At 38.6% G+C, this 19,766-nt stretch overlaps 1 protein-coding gene across 1 annotated transcript in view; it reads left to right on the top strand.

Moving 5' to 3' along the window:
- The window catches only part of INSC (INSC spindle orientation adaptor protein), a 102,288-nt gene extending 82,871 nt beyond the window's left edge, over positions 1-19,417 (top strand). Inside the window, exons 9-12 of the mRNA XM_067295517.1 lie at positions 13,770-13,836; positions 17,293-17,448; positions 18,147-18,223; positions 19,289-19,417. Coding sequence (XP_067151618.1) covers positions 13,770-13,836; positions 17,293-17,448; positions 18,147-18,223; positions 19,289-19,417 — 429 coding nt within the window. The remainder of the gene's footprint in view (positions 1-13,769; positions 13,837-17,292; positions 17,449-18,146; positions 18,224-19,288) is intronic.
- The last annotated feature ends 349 nt before the right edge of the window (positions 19,418-19,766 follow it).

Below are 19,766 nucleotides of genomic sequence, written 5' to 3'. Positions count from 1 at the left end.
TTTTGAAAGGAATCTTTTTTTCTGAGCAGTAGGTCTCAACAGTGGGCTTAAAATATTCAGTAAACCATGGTGTAAACAGATGTGCTGTCGTCCAGGCTCTGTTGTTCCCTTTATAGAGCACAGGCAGAGTAGATTGAGCATAATTCTTAAGGGCCCTAGGCTTTCCAGAATGGTAAATGAGCGCTGGCTTCCACTTAAAGTCACCAGCTGCATTAGCCCCTAACAAGAGAGTCAGCCTGTCCTCTGAAGCTTTGAAGCCAGGCATCGACTTCTCCTCTCTAGCTATGAAAGTCCTAGATGGCATCTTCTTCCAATAGAAGGCTGCTCGGTCTCCATTGAAAATCTGTTGTTTAGTGTAGCCACCTTCATCAGTTCTCTCAGCTAGATCTTCTGGATAACTTGCTGCAGCTTCTACATCAGCACTTGCTGCTTCACCTTGCACTTTGATGTTGTGGAGACGCCTTCTTTCCTTAAACCTCATGAACCAACCTCTGCCAGCTTCAAACTTTTCTTCTGCAGCTTCCTCACCTCTCTCAGCCTTCATAGAATTGAGGAGAGTTCAGGCCTTGCTCTGGATTAGGCTTTGGCTTAAGGGACGGTTGTGGCTGGTTTGATCTTCTTTCCAGACCACTAAAACTTTCTCCATATCAGCGGCAATAAGGCTGTTTTGCTTTCTTATCCTCCGTGTGTTCACTGGAGTAGCACTTTGAATTTCCTTCAAGAACTTTTCCTTTGCATTCACCACTTGGCTAGCTGTTTGGCGCAAGAGGCCTAGCTTTCGGCCTCTCTCGGCTTTCGACATGCCTTCCGCACTAAGCTTCATCGTTTCTAGCTTTTGATTTAAAGTGAGAGACGTGCGACTCTTCCTTTCACTCGAACACTTAGAGGCCATTGTAGGGTTATTAATTGGCCCAATTTCACTATTGTTGTGTCTCGGGGAATAGGGAGGCCCGAGGAGAGGGGGAGAGACGGGAACGGCCGGTTGGTGGGGCAGTCAGAACACACACAACATTTATCGATTAAGTTTGCCGTCTTATATGGGCGCAGTTTGTGGCGCCCCAAAACAATTACAATAGTAACATCAAAGATCACTGATCACAGACCACCATAGCAGATATAATAATAATGAAAAAGTTTGAAATATTGCGAGAATGACCAAAATGTGACACAGAGACACGAAGCGAGCACATGCTGTTGGAAAAATGGCGCCGATAGACTTGCTCGACGCAGGGTTGCCACAAACCTTCAATTTGCTTTAAAAAAACAAACAAACACGCAGTATCTGTGAAGTGCAATAGAATGAGGTATGCCTGTATAACTAAAAGCCCAGAATTCAGTCCTGACAAGCCTATCCCCTTCCCACTTCAGGATTAGCCCAGGGGTGTTTTATACTAGTCTGGGGATGTGTACTACCATAGAAAACTCTGTGTACCCTTCAACAAGAGCCAGGCCATGGAAATCAAGGTACAAGAGACCATAGAGACTGATTATTGGAGAGCTTAAGGGGTTACTAAGGCTGTTTTAGCTTGCATTAAGAGCACGCAGTATGTTTCCAGCTCAGGAATGTTAATGAAAAGATGGCACAACCCATAATCACCATATTGCTCTTTGGGTGCTACCAAGAACCTCAGCTGTGGTGTTTGACATGGCTGTATATTATTATTTCATATGTACAATTCTTCATGTTCTTCTTCTGTTCCTCCTATACCTTGATTTACAGATATATTTATGCCCTGGACCTAGTTCTACTGCCTTTGAAATCAGTTTTGAGTTTGCAGTTTGCTCTGTGGTGAGCATAGCAAGCTTCTCCTTCATATGAGGAAGGCAGTTGTTTAAAGAAACATACATCGCTTATTAGGTAATAGACTACTTCCTGGTCTATCGCAACATTGCAGCTTGTGGGACATCTCATTAGCTAGAGTAAGAGGAAACTTCTAAATGGCATCCTTCCAAGAAGTATGAGGTTTTACAAGAAGTATGGGGTTTTAATCTCCAGCACCCCTTTATATCCCTTCCTTGAATGAAGAATTAGATGTGAATGGAGTGATGGTTTCCATCGTGTGCAGGAGGTAAGCAGTAAGTTTCTGAGTTGACTGCCTATTATTTTTGCAACGGGGGGGGACTGTGAAACCTTACCTGTTTATTGCTGTGTTGCTGAGCACCTGATACTCGGTAACTGAATGCTGCTCACCTTGCCTTTAAGAGCTGTTAGGGTTGCTAGTCAAGCAGTTTGGAGAATGTGACAGTCTTTTTAATGTTCATAACTCTCGGAGTGAGGCTTGCTGCTGCAGTTCCTTTATACTGCTGTGTGGTTATTCAGTATTTGCTAACAGAACTTCATTAGTGTGGCACAGCTCACAAGTTTAGGACTTTATGGAAAACTTGGGTGAGCAGGATAAAGTAAAGGAAATCTTGGTAATACTCTCATTGGAAAACTCTCATTTCAGTTGTTTTGCGTGGTGGGAATGGAGCTGATCTCCTCCTCCTACCTTGTGCAAACAACAGTCCCTTTCCCTGAGGCCATGCTGATCTCGGGAGGGTAATTACTTGGGTCTCCAGGGAAGACCAAGGTCATGTACACGATTACTATTTGCTGCTGAATTGGACTTTTCTCCACAGCCAGTCCTTTCTGTATACAGCTCTTAAGTCTTCCTTTGAAGCCCTAAACAAGTATGTGTTTGAGTAGATTGTTTCACACAAGGGTATTTGTTTTAGTGTTATATTAAGCAGGGGGGAGGACATGTTTTCTAGTTATGACAGCTGTATGGAATATTCTGCTTTTTAATTTGCTGTGTGTCTAGTTGTTGTGCTGAGGAAAACCTAGATTCAGCTAGAGAGAAAAACAACACTCCAATATTATCTTTTAGGGGTATTATAAATTACTATTTTGGCTTTTGATATATATACTTTAATTCCTTTTATGTACATAATAGAGTTAGTAACTTTTCCCATATATATATGTTATTATGTCCCAGCCTGTGGACATTCCCCTAAGGACAAGTTCATTAGAGTTAAGTAGGTTTGGAAATCTTTTGATTCAAAATTTTATTTTACAATATACAACCACCATGGAATATGTTTTTATTGACTAATGTCCGTTTTGAATGATCAAATAATCCTGGCCAATAAAATAGATGGATTAGAAACGAGCTATACTAAATGTTGAAACAATTAAATAAAGAACAAAGTAAGAATGCCGTTCGTATCAAGTGCTGCAAAATATAGTTTAATTATGATAAAATCTTGTAAAAGAGCCCCTCAAGCTTAAACTCCCCAATTTTCAATAAAAAGCTTTAAGTGACACAATTATCCTGCAGAAATCTACCCGCTATTTCTAAATACATCACTACTTTGGCATTACTGTTGATTTAAAAAAAAAAAAAAATTGTAATTTGCTAAAATAGCCTGAAGCACGGTCACCTCTAAGCCAAAAATAGGAGAAAGATGGCTGAAATGGAAGAAAGGAACAGTGAGTTTTGTTTTCAACTGAGTCATTTTACCTCATCTTAAACAAGTCACACTATGCCCACCTGTATGGCCTGTCTAAGGAAGCTAGAACTGATTAGTTGTCACCTTCCATGATGGTATAAATAGGTAACATTCTGCTCAGGAGGTGGCTGTTGGATGCATTATTTGCTGCCTGGAGAAAATGTTTTTCTGCTCAAGTACTTCTGACAGTGTTGTGTCTTTTTACTTCTGAAAAGCTTTTGAGTGCAAATGATGATAAACTTTTCTGCCTTCACTATTTGAAAAACAACTTCCTTCCTCCTTCACTTTTCATACAGTGTTAGATTAGGTCAAGTAAGAAACCAGGAGTTGAGTGCTGGTCTTAATGATAAATGAGGTAATCATCCTTTTATGGCAGCATGTATTCCATCTATGACCAGCAGTATTACATTAGGATCGCTTAGTTTTATAACAAAAAACTTTGTATAAAAGTTGTCAGGGAGAGCTGTAATTTCCAGAATGCTTAGCGTCCAGTTTTAGATCAAAATGGGTATGAACGTGCCATTTGTTTTTTTTCTTACTGCAGATACCTTTTTCTGGATAGCAGGTTTTTCACCTTAAAGGAACATCAAAATATTCTTGTCAGAGAGGGGTTGATACCCTGCTGAATCTGGGTAATGTATACAGTCAGATGTCTCAGTGGAGATTAAGCACTGTCAGAAGAAGGGTTTAACCAAAACCTTTATCATTCAAGGATTCCTTTGCCTAGACCATACCTAGAAAACCATGAAATATATATGTTTATGTGCAATATATTTATGTATAATGAAATTTTTCCCTCTGCATTCCCACTTGTCTTGTCTCCTCAGTGCTGCAAGTATTCTCACCTTACCTGTGAAGTTGTGGAGGTACAGTCTAACAGCTTCGGGTCTGCTGTTATTCAGACAGACAAAGAATTAACGTGCAGTGAACACATCAGTTCTGAAGTGGTTATTCCTGTTTCTAGGTTCAAAATCAGTGAATTATGTTCCAAAAAGTTTGAGATGGAGGTGGACTTTTAAAATGTAAAGAAAGAATGGAAATGGCTCCTCCTTTTTTTCTGCTAAATACTTTCCTGTTTTTTGGTGTTTGGGAGATGTGCAGGCTTTGAAGCTAAGACCTACTCTCTCTGTTAAGATTTGAAGACATTAATACTGTTCTTTCTCTAGGTTTTGCATCCTTTTCTTTGTTGTTCCATTTGTTCAAGACATTTATGTTTTCGTGTCTTCCCCCCCGCTTTTTTCTACCACATGGAAGGTCAAAAAGAGCAGAGACAGGTGTTACTTTAGGATCAAGAAGTCTTGATTTTTAAATGTCACCTAGCTCCCAGTGAAAGAGAGAGAGCAGTGTTTTTTAAAGAGACAAGAGTATTAACAGGTTCTTTAGATTTCTCTTTGAAAATTCCACCCTGAGTTACAGGAAGTAACAGTACTGCTTCTCAGGCTGAGTTTCTTGAATACTGGGCAATTTATTCCTCCTTGCTAAGTATGCTTTGTTTCTGCTTGTGGTCATGAAGACTGTTGAATTCCTGACTCCATTTTGTTAAAGTTCTGTCCAGATTTTCCCATATGTATGGAAGCCAGTATGGGCTGAGTATATTTAAGGGTATATCAAGAATATGTGGTTTGCAGTAGAGTTCGAGCAGTGTGATCCGTGTTAGGTGCCCTTCCTCATTACATCTGATGAGAAGTAAGAGACAAAATCACTGCTGGTCAGAGGGAAGGGAGTCTTGAAAGTGTCCTTGCCCCTGCCTTTATAGCTCTCTTCTTGGAGCCAAACAAGGATGGGGGAGAGCTTCCTTTCCCAGTTGGATCAGGAAAGAAATACCTCTTCCACTGCGGCACCATCAGCTGGTCTTTCCCAGAAAAGAAGTGCATGTGGTACCCTGGGACAGAAGGTTGGTGGTTCTGGCTCTGTTAGGTATCAGTAGACCTGAGCTTCCTGTTTAATTCTTCAAAATTACTTTGAAGGTCATCTGCAAGGAGGTGGGGCGACCCTTCAAGCAATATTTAATAATCCCAAATGGTTCAACTGCATGCTTGCACATCCTCTCTGCAGTTCAATACCCTTTTGTATATTTACATAGTGTGGATAATAATGCAACACACAGTCTTTACATATGAACATAGTCAGTGTTAGGGGTTGTTACATGTCAGAAGTCCAGCACTAAATCTCTTAAACACTAATCTTATTGATTGAGACAAAATGTCTATTTAGTTAAAATTCTGCGCTTTGGATTAGATATGATGCAGTATAAGGCAAAGTGCTCCAACATGCAAAGCAAGAGACTCAGTTGGAAGAGTAAAATTTCAGATCAGTTGAAGAACTCTTTGATATTCTTTCCTAGTTCTCTGTGGCTAGGATTTCATTCCTGGGATCAATTCCTAATATTGCTGCTGCCCTGATTTTGAAGTAATAATTTAACTTCTCTACATTTCTGTTTAATCATCTGTAAAGTTGGGCAGACAGCGTGCTTACTTAGTGTAAAGTCCCTCTGGAGGAAACATGCTATGTCAGCACGATTCATTGCAGTTTTTATTTTCTACTCTGCCTGCCAGATTCACAGTACAATCAGGCTGTGCTTAAGCAGGGCTATCTGTTTACTGCAAAAACTAGAAACGAGAATTTGCTGCAGGCTGTAGCAATCATAAAGCTGTAAGTCAGAGACGGTTGTGTATGCATTTTGGTGCTTTTGTCATCTTTTTGTCTTCTGTCCATCAAGAAATGAGATAGCGGGATTTGAACATTCTGAGTTTTGTCGCTGTACCTTTTTTCCAAAACAGAATCACTACCTGGGAGAAGGTTGTGATTTCAGCCTCAGTTCTCAGCAGGTGAGCTTGCATAAACAGCATTTCTACGAATTCCAGTTTCTTTCCTGATTCTTTTTCCTTCTCCAGTAAGTAACTATTACCTCAGAGGGTAGGCAGCAGAAATGGCTTCCTGGCCGCTCTGCTTTTCTTGGTAGTGGAGGTGACGTAGATCCTTGCACACTCTGCCTCCTGCAAAATGGGAGTAGTTAAGCTTACTCCTGCATACTCAGACTGTGAGTCCAAGTAGTCTAGATAAACAAGCAAAGTTGCTTCCTACAACTGTGTTGGCTTAGGCCAAGTCATGCTCTGCTCCAGGGAGGCCAGGTGTCTTGGGTTGACTGGGTCAGTTCCAAAGCAAGGATGCTTTTTAATGCCAAGAAGGAAGTCTGATGGATAATCTTTTTTTCCTGGATTTTCATCTGAAACATGGGAAACTGTGGCCCCAGAACTTACCAGAGCTGAAAGAGAGAAGCTCTGGCTCCATCACAGGTTTTGAGACATGTAACCTGGCTTAGGGGACGTGTCCTTTGACCATGTGACTCACACAGGACGCATTTCCTCTGTGCTTCTTTAAAAGAAAAAAATTTTCAGAATCTGGTTACTCTACCTACTTAACTAGATTAGTCAGTAATATCAAGTAAAGTAAATTAAAATGTAGTAAAGATTTCCTTCACACCAAAGGTAAGATTCATTTAGTTTTAGTCTCTGTTGCTCCACCTCAGGGTTTCAAGACGGTAGCTCCCTGGCACAGTCTCAGAGCAGACCTACATAGCTAGACCCAGACTTCCATCACCATGAATACACCAGCAGATCCTGTCTGTAACTGCTGTTACTATTTTATGGGGGTGTTTGCCTCTTATCAGTCAGGTGGCAGAAAGACCCACTGATCTGCTTATCTAGGTATACTTTCTTCCCTATTTTTAGGAAGGAAACTGAATTCCTGGCCAAAAAAATGGCCTGCAGATACACGAGGATTTGAGTTTTCTTTTTTAAGCAATATCATACATCAGAGACAATTTATAGAGTAGCCTAAAAGGTCTTTCTACATAGAGTTGAAGAAATGCCTGTTCTTGACCACTGCTGTGTGTACTCCTTTGCTGTCTGTAGGTGGGCTGATCTTGAATCAGGAAGTTTAGATATTTTTAATATTCATTCAGAAACAAAGACTCCATCTTGCTTCTGATAAGTTGGCAGATGCCCCTTTCTCCCTGAAGATGAGTATCTGGAACTTTGTAGACACACTCTGACTTAACCTTATGGCATTAATTTGAGTGAATTACCACATAGACTTATAATATGTAGCAAAAATTAATTTTACTTAGTGATGAATCAGCCTTAAAAGAGTAATTAACTAAGAAGATTAGCAATTCTATATTGATCTGTTTTGCCACTTAATTAAATTACTCAGTATTTCTCATTTTGAGCTTGCGTCTGTTTATGTTGGGACTATCAATAAGGGCTTACCAAACAGTGTGCCTTTATTATCAATAAAAATACATTGCCATCACACCTTACCTCTCTTGGAGAGATCTACAGAGGTGAAAGTGACCCTTCACAGGGGGTGAAAAGTGGAAGATACTGTCTCTTTAACGGCCCCAAATGTGAGCTTTCATCTTCTAAATCCTGCTGCATCTTTCTCCCTGAGTAGCTGGTTTCACACTAATGAGAAGCACTTTTAGGTCATCTTAAATCTCCCCTGTTAAGGATGAGTTATTTCAAGCAGTAAAGCAGCTTTTTGTTTCTTACATGTCCTGTAGGTTTAAACCTCTCTGTTACCTAAAACATTTGAGATTTACGCTCTCAGTGTATATATCTTCTTAGCTTACAACAAAGTATTTTCATCTAGTTTTCACTTTTGCAACAAACATTCAGTATCTTTGTGCACTGGTTAATGAACATTAGCATTACTTATTTAAAAGAAAAAATGCTTTTGTGGCATTTGTGATTATGTTCTTTTAGCATGAGAACTTCCTTAAGCTGACTGCTCTCTTTCAAGAAGTTTTGAACAAAACTATTTTAAAGGTTCTTATTTAACCATACAGTTTCTCAAATTTGAATCAATTTTGATAACTGTAATTCCTATGGTGCAGTGAAAATCAGACCACAGAAATCAAAAGGAAGGTTCATCTTTTCTAAATTCAATAGGTGTGAAAGACTGGGCAGATGGAGAGAAATTGTGTGGAACTAAAAATTCTTTTCAAATGATAGAAGTAAATTTTGTTTATTATAGTCACCAACAGTGCCAACACTGCCAATTATTATAGTATTGGGAGATGTTGTCACTGTAGAGGGGTATCTGTGTTTACTGTCTGTTTACTTACTTTGGTTAGAAATAGGGATCTTTAGTAGGGTTTTTAATTAATTTCCAAAGCAACTGTGAGACTAACAACATGATGCTATGCCAACATTTGAAAAAGTATGAAATATTATTTTAACCTGTTTTATTTATTAAATAGAGAAACTTGCCATAGACTTAAAGGGGAGAAAAAAAACACAAAAATTTTGCATACCTAATTCACCAGTGAGTGGTTAAAAGGTGAATTTTCAAAGCCTTTTGATTTGGGAAGCTTTTAAGCTCTGAAAATTAACTCTTTGGTCTCAGTTTAACCTTGTGAAAAATCACATTAGTCTCAATGGGACTATCTGCATGTTAAATGTTTTGCTAAATCAGTGCCTATACAGGAGCTGCTTAAATATGAGCTGGTCTGAAAATTCTCTCTGTGGCATGTATTTTACTGTGTCTCACATGGTTTAGGTGGATAGTGCATAGCACATATTAAGTTAGGTGGTGAATGCACAGATAAACCCCAGAGGCCTGTTACACTGGTTGTTTTTGGTAGTGTTTATCATGTGACCCTGACTTGAATAATTCAGCTTTCATCTGGTGTCAAGCAAATCTATTAGCCAGTTCATTATTAGTTGATCAAGTCTGTTTATCTCTGGTGTTCATTACTACAGTGTTTGAGTACTGTAATTCCCTTGTGAGTTAGGACTGGTATTGCAAATTCTTTTGAATGTCTACTCCCTTAAAATAGATATTAACTAACTGGAAAGCTAGCAATAACAAGTCTCAGAAATAATTGTGCTGGTCTGGAAAAAATGCCTGGATTTTACAGAGCTAAAGAACTCAGTTTAATTTACCAAAAAGAAGATCAAGAGGTAACTTACTAGATGCCAAACTCTAGTAAATAAGCTAAGCTCTTAACTAGCCAGAGAGAAAAAGAAAAAGAGCCAGGAAATAAATGCCAAAACACCCCCAATCAATGTGGGAATTAGGCACTTAAAATAAAACCAACACAGAAGGAAAAATATGAAGAGAAATATTGGATTATGCATTTCTTTGTCATCATATCAAGACAGAGCCTCACTGAAGGATAGTGCTGAGTTAAATACAGGTTATGGAGGTCAGCAGTTGCATAAATGAATGAAATTAAAGATTCTGTGAGTACAGGAAGTCAGCTTCAATGATTTAATGGTCCTTTATGGGAAAATCTGGGTTTTGGTTGTATCCTGAGTACTGTTTTGTTTCCTAAACATTTTTTTTCCTGAGCAACAAGTTTTTCAGTCCAAATCAGCAAGAGATGTAAAAGTTTCATAAATTTAGACGTTCAGAAATCTGGGAGCAGACTACTACTTATTTTGCCCTTTCCCACCTTTGCCACTGGGATCTTCATCACAGAATTCTCTCTCTCAACATACAATATTATATTTTTACTTTGCTATTACCCACAAATTGTAACAGATGTTTTCTTTACCTTGAAGTGTGGCATATTTTTCCCTTCTGAGAGTGTGAGAATGTGAGACAGGCCTGTGATTTGAATATGGTAGACATGGTTTTAAACTAGTGACTGAAACTGAAAGGATCTGAATTCTGTGGTCAGCCATTTTAGCTTCTCTGAACGGGATCAGAAAAATATGGCTGTCTATCCATATGAGATTATTTTTAAATAGTTTAACAAAAAGTGCATTTTCCAGCCAGAGTCCCTCCTTTTTCTATACTTGGTGTTGCCATGTTGATGGCATGTTTAACTACACAACAGAGTTTATAAATTTCTATGCCATTTATTTATAAATAGTTTTCTTTATATAATTCTTTTGCAAAACCCCCAGTGAACTGGAAACCTTCCAGACTCTGCAGTGTTCCCTACCACATCCCAGAGATCTAGACCCTGAGACCCCCTCACTCTGCAGCTAACCCCTGCCAGTGGTTTTAGGGCATCCAGTTCCTGTAGACAAAGCTGGAGCTACCGTAATTAACAGAATACTCCACTATAGGGGAGCACTTGAAGGTTTTGATGGGCCTGGGTAACAGAGACTAGAGTGCAGATTAGACTGGGTTAGACTATTTTAGGGGTCTGCTAGAGTTAGAGATACTGGAAATATAAGAGCCAAGATGTAGCTCCAGAACAGCTCTGTGTAGTAGACGTGCAGGCACCAAGGTGGGGAATTAATGCTGGATGGGTCTTCAAGCCATCAATTCTTGCAGCACATCCTTTCTAAGGCAGTCCGCTAAGAATCCTCCTCTAGGTTTGGCAAATGATTGAGGGAGATTTCATTAAAAAAATTCCAGGTATGATGAATCAACAGCTTTTTGCTGGAAAATCTCTGCCAGTCTTTGTTTAATAGCACCTCCACATGTTCCGCATTTCAAGATGGCACTAGGGTGCTGGAGTTTGTGGATGGCTTGAGCACAGACTTTCTCCATGGTGTCATAGGACTTGGCAGATGATCAGAGGTCATGTGTTCTGTCTTCATGGATATCCTTTTGTGTGGGGATGTGGGGGTGTAATTTCAGCTGACTCAAAGTTCATTGTATGGCATAGGAATCCAGAAGGATTACAAGAATTATAAATTGTCACAGGTGCCAAGCCTTTATAATCTTGGAATGTAATATTGTTTAAGACATCTCTTGTACAAATAATTAACTTGATATTAAATACTGCAAGTTGAATGCTAGAGATTGTATGTTGAATGTTATAAATTTAATCTCATGACTATAAAATTCTAATTTATTTGAATTCTGAAAGAGGTTTCCTTATCTTTTTTTTCCCCAGTAATTTTCATCTGTTTTCTTGGTGCAAATGAGGCTTAGGCAGTCACCTTTATGTATGTTTGTTTGTGTTCCATGTCTCATAATAATATCTATCTGTTTGCGCACTTGATAGGGCAGGTAATGGAAAGAGAGAAGTTGAGGTAGAGATTGCAGCATGAGCCTATGCATCATTAGACAGAAAGAATCTTCAGTGGGAGAGATACCATTAGAAAAGTTCTGATTGTGGTTTGTGATCAAATGTATATCCAAAAGAAATCAGGCTTCATTAATACTAGTGCTCCCAGAAGTGTTGATTTTCAAAGCAAATTGAGTCTACATATAAGTTTGTGTTTTTCTCCAGAGAATTCATCTTTCGTAATAAACTTCCTTGAACTTTGGTCTGTGTTACAGAGGGAAATTTTCATGTAAGCTGTGTATCTACTCAACTGTAAAGTAGGCAAGTATAAGGGAAATATAATACTTAAAGTAAACTCTTGATCCAGCTCACCTATTGCTTGTTTACATTATGCTGTTTCATGTTTACCTTGGTCACATCACAGGAAAAAGTGACTTGCTTTGGGGAAAAAAAAATCTGTCTGTATGGAGTAAGTTAATCTACAGTTGAACTTGACGGTTACTGACAGGAAGGGCCATATATAAACCCTTCTGAACAAGGTTAAATAAAAACCCTTTAGGCTAGTTCGTAGATACCTCACAAAGTATAGGGGACTGCATAATCAAAGAAAGCAAAGGTGTCTGAAGTATAGATATAACCGTCACTCAAATAATTTTTGGTGTCAAAAGATATACACAAAATATTTTTACATATGAAAATCCTTATCAGACAAAATAACTTGAAGCAGTGGAATAATTGGCACGTATTCAAATTGTGGTTAATTGAATTCTTCATCTGTGGCTTAGAGAGCCACATGGGGTACAGATTCTTCATAGAGGAAGTAATTTTCATTAACAGGATATAATTTAGAATGAGAAACATATACACTCTGCCTGATACACTGTTAATAATTAATATGGAATAAATACATAGACATATACTGAGTTACCATATTTCTACCTGTCACTCTTTAGAGTTTCAGCAACTCATTTGCATCCTAAGTAAGTATATTTATTCAGAGAGATGGCACTGTAACACTACCTCCAAAAGTGGAAGACCTCTATGTCACAGCATCAGATGAGTCATCCTTGTTATTAAAATGGCAAAGTGAGATCAGATGGTGATTTGATCTCATGCCTACTTAAATCTATCTAAGAAGTTTGCTTGTTTGTGAACTAATGCTGTACAGTTAAAAAGCTGATAGCCAGTTCTCAAACTCATCATTATTTTGGAGAGTGATCAGCATTGCTCAATTAGAATAGAAAGAAAATAAAAGCCATTTAAGAAAGAATATTATTTCTGTTTTGTGTTCTAATTATACATAACATATTTTATTTGGTCTCACATTTACTGTTAACATTGACATGTATTTGCATGCAGGAAGCAAGTTATTTGAAGACTAAAAAATAAAAGAATATCTGGTAGGATGCCTGAGAAAAAGCATATGATATCACTGAATGGAGTAGGTGATTGAGAGCCAGCAGCTCCACATGATCCGGTCTCTGTCAAAGGCTTGCTGCATCACCTTAAGCAAGCTGCTTTGTGCCTGATCTTGAAAACAATGCTATTTTTGGATGTTCAGATATTCTGTAGATCAGGATTTCAGAAAGTGCTTCTGTTGGTAAAAAACCAATTTCGGCCTTAGCTCAGGAAAAACATAAACAGATGCCTAAGTCCAGCTCAGTTTGGGACAGCACTTTGACATGCATATAATACATGGCTTCAGAAAGACTGAAAAGTAGTCTTTAAATCTCCCCTTGAATCAGGGCTCAAAACTCAAATCTTTTGTGAGGGTTCCTCAACATTTCAGCTGAAGCAGAAGCATAGCAATAAATTACTTTTATTGGATATATGCTATGTACCAATTCTTAGCTTTCACTTTGAGCTCTGCCTGAGTTGGAAAGTGACTACAGGATTTGCTCCTGAGGGAGGGCAGCTCTTGGCTGAGGTTTTTGTAGATCTCCAGCTTCATTTGCTTGTTTGGTTGTTTTTTTCACTTGTTTATTTTCTTCTTTCTACTGATTTGACTGCTGAACAAATCTGCTGCATAGATCTCTATATGGCAAGCCTTTACGCAAGGGCAGGAGTGTAAGGAAAAAGGAGGCTTTACCTTTTCTGGTTGTCCTCATTTCAGTTAGCAGCCATATGTAAGATAAAGACCCCTGAGAAATCACAGAGGTGGGAGTAGACTGTCCACCTACAAGAATGCTCTTTAATTTTGCTGTTTGCCATAGTTCTGCCATGCTGGTTTTGGAAACCACAGTGGTATTTAGCATTTCTGAATTACAAGGCCATACTTCATATTTCCTTCTCTTTTTAATAACAGGTGGTAACAATATTGGCAAACATGTCTGTGTTGGACCAGTGTGCTTCAGAAATCATTCAAGGAAATGGTATGTATTTTAGCTGAATTGTGTTCTGTATTTGTTTGCAGAGAATGTGGGTAAAGGAGAAAGGAGTAATACAAAGTAAAGGAGAAAGGTTGCAAAATTAAGTGTTATTACTGAAGCCTGTGTCAGCTGGATAATACATGTTGGTGCAGGATGCAAAATGAGTCCATGGGGTGGTTCTATGCACTTCAAATAAATTACAACTGCTTTAGATAACTTTGCATGTTTGACCGTATTGCTTATTTTGTTTGTTTGTTTGTTTTGTGTCATGTATCCACAGATACAATGCAGGGTAGTATGAAGTGTTTCAAAAACCTTTGTTCTTATAAATTACATTGTGTAAGGTGGCAGTTCTTATGCATTGAAAGACATCACCTGATACTGAGCTACGCATACCTGCATTTTATGTCACTTTGTTCACAAGTATTCAAAAGTACTGTAAATTTTGAGGCATTATGTTTTTATTACTATAAAGCAGTTGCTACATTTTTTCCCACACTCCTTTAAATATCATGTTGTGAGAAATTCATTTTTTAGAAAAGAACTAGGCATTATAGGGCCACCAGAAGTCTGAGAAGTTAGGTTAATAATTCTGTGGGGGGTAATATAGGAGGATGTAACTGACTTAATATCACACCTTCCAGCAAATTCATGGCCAGGTGATATACTAAGACAGCTTTTTTCTAGTGGGAGATATTCAGTAAGTGTGAAGCATCATGTCTATTGCTTTTTCTGTCCTAGGAATGAATACTCCTTCCCCCCACCTCCCTTTTTAAAATTAATGTTTGGATAGGAATGGTTTGAATTTGGCTCCATTTGAATCTCAGAGATCGCTGATTGTAGGTGGGAGAAAGGGTTTCAAAAAGCCCCTTTATAGAGGTGGTTCTTGAAATAGAATTGGCCAGTTTCTATATAATATTGGATTTAGCTGTTTCTTGCATTTCAGTGGAAAAATTGAGCTCTGTGCACACAAATATGACTGGCAAGGACCATATGCAACTAATTTGCTTGATGGAATCCATGTGTGTACGTAGATAATGTGCATTGAATATTCTCGCTAGGGCAGGTAGGTGTTGTGGTTTGAGACCAAGTGAGTGTGGAGGCTGAATGGATTTGGATACTAAAGCACTTTAATCACAGATATATGCAGTTTTATGAATTACACGGGTTTCCTGTCCTGTGTGGGAGATGGTGCAGTGAGGAGGAGAAGCTGGTCAGGTTAGCATTGTGATTTCTTACATGACTTCCTCGTTCCATGGGAGAGGTGGGGCAGTCCTGGAGAGAGGTCCATCAGGTCGGTGGTGGCTCCTGCTGCGCGATGTGTGCTCCTGGCGCAGGATGTGGGGTGCCCTGGTGTCTCTTCTCCCTGTGTTCCCAGCAGTTGGAGAGATTGTTCCAGATCCTGGTGCAGGATCATGGGGCTTCTCTTCCCAGAGTCTTTTCAGAAACTCTTGGTAAGATCCCAGCGTTCCTAGATATCCTTAATTATAGGATAGGGTAGAGAATACACGGCTGGTGACGTGTCTGTTTGATTTGAGCTGTTGTCTTCTGATTTGCTGTTGCCATTGTTGGCACTTGAAATTTGTTCGTTCTGGACATGTCCTGGACTGTTTTGTACTCCTTGATACTTAACAGGTTGTGTGTGTAAATGAGCTCTGTATTTCCTTGAGCACACCAAAAACTATTTGTTATTTGGGACAGGTGGTTAGCTGTATTTTGTTTAGTTCTGCTGCAGCAGAAAGTCAGTTAAAGTTCGTGGGCTTATGCTAACAGCTATGCTAACTAGGCCTAACTCATGCCAACTGCTGCAGTAGGTGGAGATGTACATGTGGATTATGAAGTGCAATCCAAATAGGCCAGCCAGTAAGTAATACAATAGATAGACCAGTCTGGGTCCTTTGTTATCCAACTCAAGAGACCGCCAAGCCCTGAAAACAGCTGCAAAACTTTTGCTCTCAGTCAAGACAAGGGATCGTCCATTCTCAAACTGTATAAATCAGGAGAAATTCCCTGTATGTCTCCGGAGTTTCACAAGTGGAGAAAGATCATAATATGACATTCAGTCATGAAGTGCTTTACAGGAACAGGACCTTATTCATCACCTTTTGCAAATAACTGCGAAAGAATTTGGGCAAGTTGTTGCGTATTCATCATAGACTATATTGGACCTATGCACATTTGCACCATTTATGAGTTGTAAGCATGACTTGGACCCAAAGTGATTTAAAAAACCAAGCATACAGTGCCAAATAGCCCATTCTGTTTCCCCAGAGAAAACAGAAGGTAGTGTTTGCTCTAGTCCTCCCTCAGTGAAACACATAATTAACCGAAGTGTGTACATGGCAAAGTAAATTTGTGTATACACTTCTTAATGGAAGTTCACACAGAAGCATTTGCCCTCAGGCTTATGAGAAGGGTTGACACTTATCTTGTGTATAAAAGCTTCTTGTGTCTGGCTAATATTATAATAATTAGCTGCTGATCAGAAGCCAGATTCACAAACGTGCTACTGAGAAGGGTGTTTGGATCTGGAAGAATTTAGATGGGTTTTCTTCTCAACTTTGACTTGATATTTTTGTATGTCAATTGATTATTATTTAGTTGTGTGATTCTGATGCTAATTCTGTTAATTATTTATGCAAATGTTCTAATAGTTATAATCCTCTGATGCTAGCTAAAGTAATCTGAATGCCTAATGGCATATGGAATCTAATAGCACATAATTGTCCTTATATTTAAAATAATTTAGAAAATATGAATCAGTACAGTCTCATCTGTTTTTGTCCTGCTGCAGTAAGAATATCAGCTCTTAGAGGCAACAATAAGTTAATAAAACCATTTCACCATGAGTGAAATTATCTATTCTGAAGTCAAGAGCAGCAACACAATAAACTTCAAGAGGCCAGAACTTCCTCTTTTCCCTTATGAAGGGTATTTAGAATGGTGTTTGCTTTATGTATTTAAAGAGTTTGAGGGGGAGCTTTTAAAGGTTTGCTTAAAAATATATAAACTGAAAAAATTTTATTTTCCTCTAATTCAGAACAAAACTTCATACAGAGACCTGAAATCATTACTACTAGTTTTTAAGTTAGTAATACCTTTAGGTTAATTTAGAATTAATTAAAGAATTGCTTTTAGGTTTCGAAAATTTTCTGAGTCAATCTAAAATGCTAACTCCTAGATTCCAGTCAGTGTGTTTCAAAGCAGGTTGAATGGAAGAGGGAAAAGAACTAGTGCATTTTCTAGTTCCAGATGTTCTGTAGCTTCCTAGTGAAAACAAAGTTTTGCATAGATCAGATGTGCCTAAATCCTGATGGCAAAATTCCAAGCCACTGTTAGGCATTCTTCATGCATTATTCAGGCAATGATTGGTCTGTATTTACCTGGTTCGCTTTTCCCTTTACTTTTTTTGAAATTTTAGTAGGAGAGAGGCTAACAATGGCTTTCACATCCTCGTAGGTGTTCAGCTTTTATTGGAAATGCTCTTTGAGAGATCGTCTTCAGGAAATTCAGCAGAAGTTGCTGCTTGTGAGCGAGTCCAACAGAAATCTGCAGTTACACTGGCACGACTCAGCCGAGATCCTGAGGTGGCAGATGCAGCCGTAAAACTCAGATGTAAGGATGTGTCACTTGCTTAATGGACGACTGAAAAAGAGGGAGGAACTGCCAGTCAAGGAAGTTCTTTTTTCTTTTCATAAGCTGTACCTTGTTTGGTACAGTTTGCGGAAGAGGTTCCTTATGCAAAATCTGTCCAGACAGTGGATTAGGAGGTTGTGCTAAATGAACCTCTGTCTAAGTTCCCAGAGGAACATGAGGTGCAGCTTCCTCCCAACACATAGTTGTGGCAGACTGTGACAACTGACAGTGCTGCATCCCTCATTCCTTTCCTTGGAAATCATTGTGCAGGATACATCAGCAGAAAGAAAACTTGGGCCCCTGCAATTTCAAATATAATGAATCTGGTAGGAAACAACATGTTCTTTTGGCTAGAGCTTTTTACAGGTGTGCAGAATGATTGATAGGGAAGAAATCGAAGTCATTATTTTCTTTGTGAAAGAGCGGTAGAGGGTAAAAACAATGCATTTGTTTGTTTATGCTTGCAACTATTATTCAGGACTGTTTTGAACTGCATAGCTCCATGGATAGTCCCATAAGTATTTGCATACAATCTTTGCCTTAGTAACCATATCAAATAAGGAAGATAAATATAAAATATCTTTAAAAAAAACAAACAGGCCTCTTATCTCAAAATAAGGAGTTTGTTTTTCTAAATTTTCTAAATTATTTCTCCCAAAACTCTTTTGTACACTCAGGTATTCCTCGCCTAATTAAACTTTGCAGATCACCAACTGAAAGAAATAACAGCGATTCTGTTTTAGTGGCATGTCTGGTAGGTATATTTTTTATCATCCTTCCTTGCTTATCCTGAAAAATGCTGAAACTCCAGCCTGAAAGATTTCAAAATGTTTAAGTATTGCAAGAATGTTTTAAATTTAGGCCAGGGTCTCCTGCAACCCTTAAGCATAGTTCTGCCAATTATTTCTCTTCTAATTGGAGATTTAGGCACTTAAGCAAAAATGACTTTATCTTCACAGTACGGAGGAATCAAAAATTCACTGGAGTGCTTCAGAATTTAAAGTTTCAATAATTCTTAAATTTCATCCTCTGATGATGCTGTCTTTGCTGAAATAAGCTTTGAATCACAGAATTACCAGCCCTTTGTCTCTACACACTTGCATGGACACACAAACGCGTACACACACGAATGCATGGAAATATTTATGTAAAATGTCTGAAGAGGGGAAAAGAGATTTCTGTCTTTCATTATAATCCATTTTTCTATTTGAATCTCTAAGACATTATAGAGCCCAGCCAAAGAGTGGTCAACAGAAGGCTAATGTGTCATCAACGTATTTTCTATTGTGCAGTCTCATAATCTGAATATTTGTTCCCAGATGGTTTGAAATGTATGGTTTCTTTCTACTACAGTAGTTCCTAAAAGACCTCTGTTACGGGCATTACATAAAACTTCAGTAGGAGGTGTTTTATGAGTCAGACAGCTCACAGTCTTCATAAATAAGACAAAAGCTGAGAGAGTAATTGAGGTACAAAGAGGCAGTGTGAGACATGCAGCAGATCAGAGAGAGGTTTACAACCTGAGCTCTTTGACTGTCGCCTCATTTTCTTCTTTTTAAGATGCCACTGTCCCTCCTGCTCATATCTAAGAGTAATGTGCCCAGAAAGAATTGTCCTTTAATAGCTGCGTTTGAGGGAAGATTTATCTGATAAATGAACACAGTAATGAGAGAGTAGCCAGGTGAAAGAGCCCACGGACCTGCACAGGAGGTCGTTTTCAAGTCCTGGCTCTTATTTAGAGATTGTTATAATGGATTCCTGCAAGGAAGAGTTTGTCAGTCTGTAACTCTGTTACTGTTGTGTTGTTTTGTTTTTGTAGGCAGCCTTGCGAAGACTAGCAGTTATGAGTCCTGATGGACTTGAAGATTCAGATTTTCAGCAGCTAGTAAAGCCCAGACTTGTGGATTCCTTTCTGCTATGCACAAATATGGAAGAGAGCTTTGTATAAATGTGAGCCAAAAACCTCAAAGCAAGCTAGCCTCTGAAAAACAATCAAGATAACATGTATACAATTTTATGTAGTTTTAGGCCTATTATTTATGACTTATTTATTTTAAAACCATAAACATGCGGTTTGTAGTAGCAAAGAAACAGGATAAGCAAACTTGTTTCAGTGGTTTACAAAGGTAATATCTTGTTTTCCTGCCATACCTGAAGACATGTCAACAGACCATATTGGTGCAGTCTAACATAAAGTTGTCTTCTTGTTTAACAGAGTTGAATCAAAGTAACGAAGCCAAGAATTTGGTGCTCTGATTTTAAATTTTTATAATAATGTTTTGTTGATGATGTTTTAC

The sequence above is a fragment of the Apteryx mantelli genome, chromosome 4 (genome assembly GCF_036417845.1).
Source record: "Apteryx mantelli isolate bAptMan1 chromosome 4, bAptMan1.hap1, whole genome shotgun sequence".
NCBI lineage: Eukaryota > Metazoa > Chordata > Aves > Apterygiformes > Apterygidae > Apteryx > Apteryx mantelli.
This window is presented reverse-complemented; position numbering and strand designations above follow the sequence as displayed.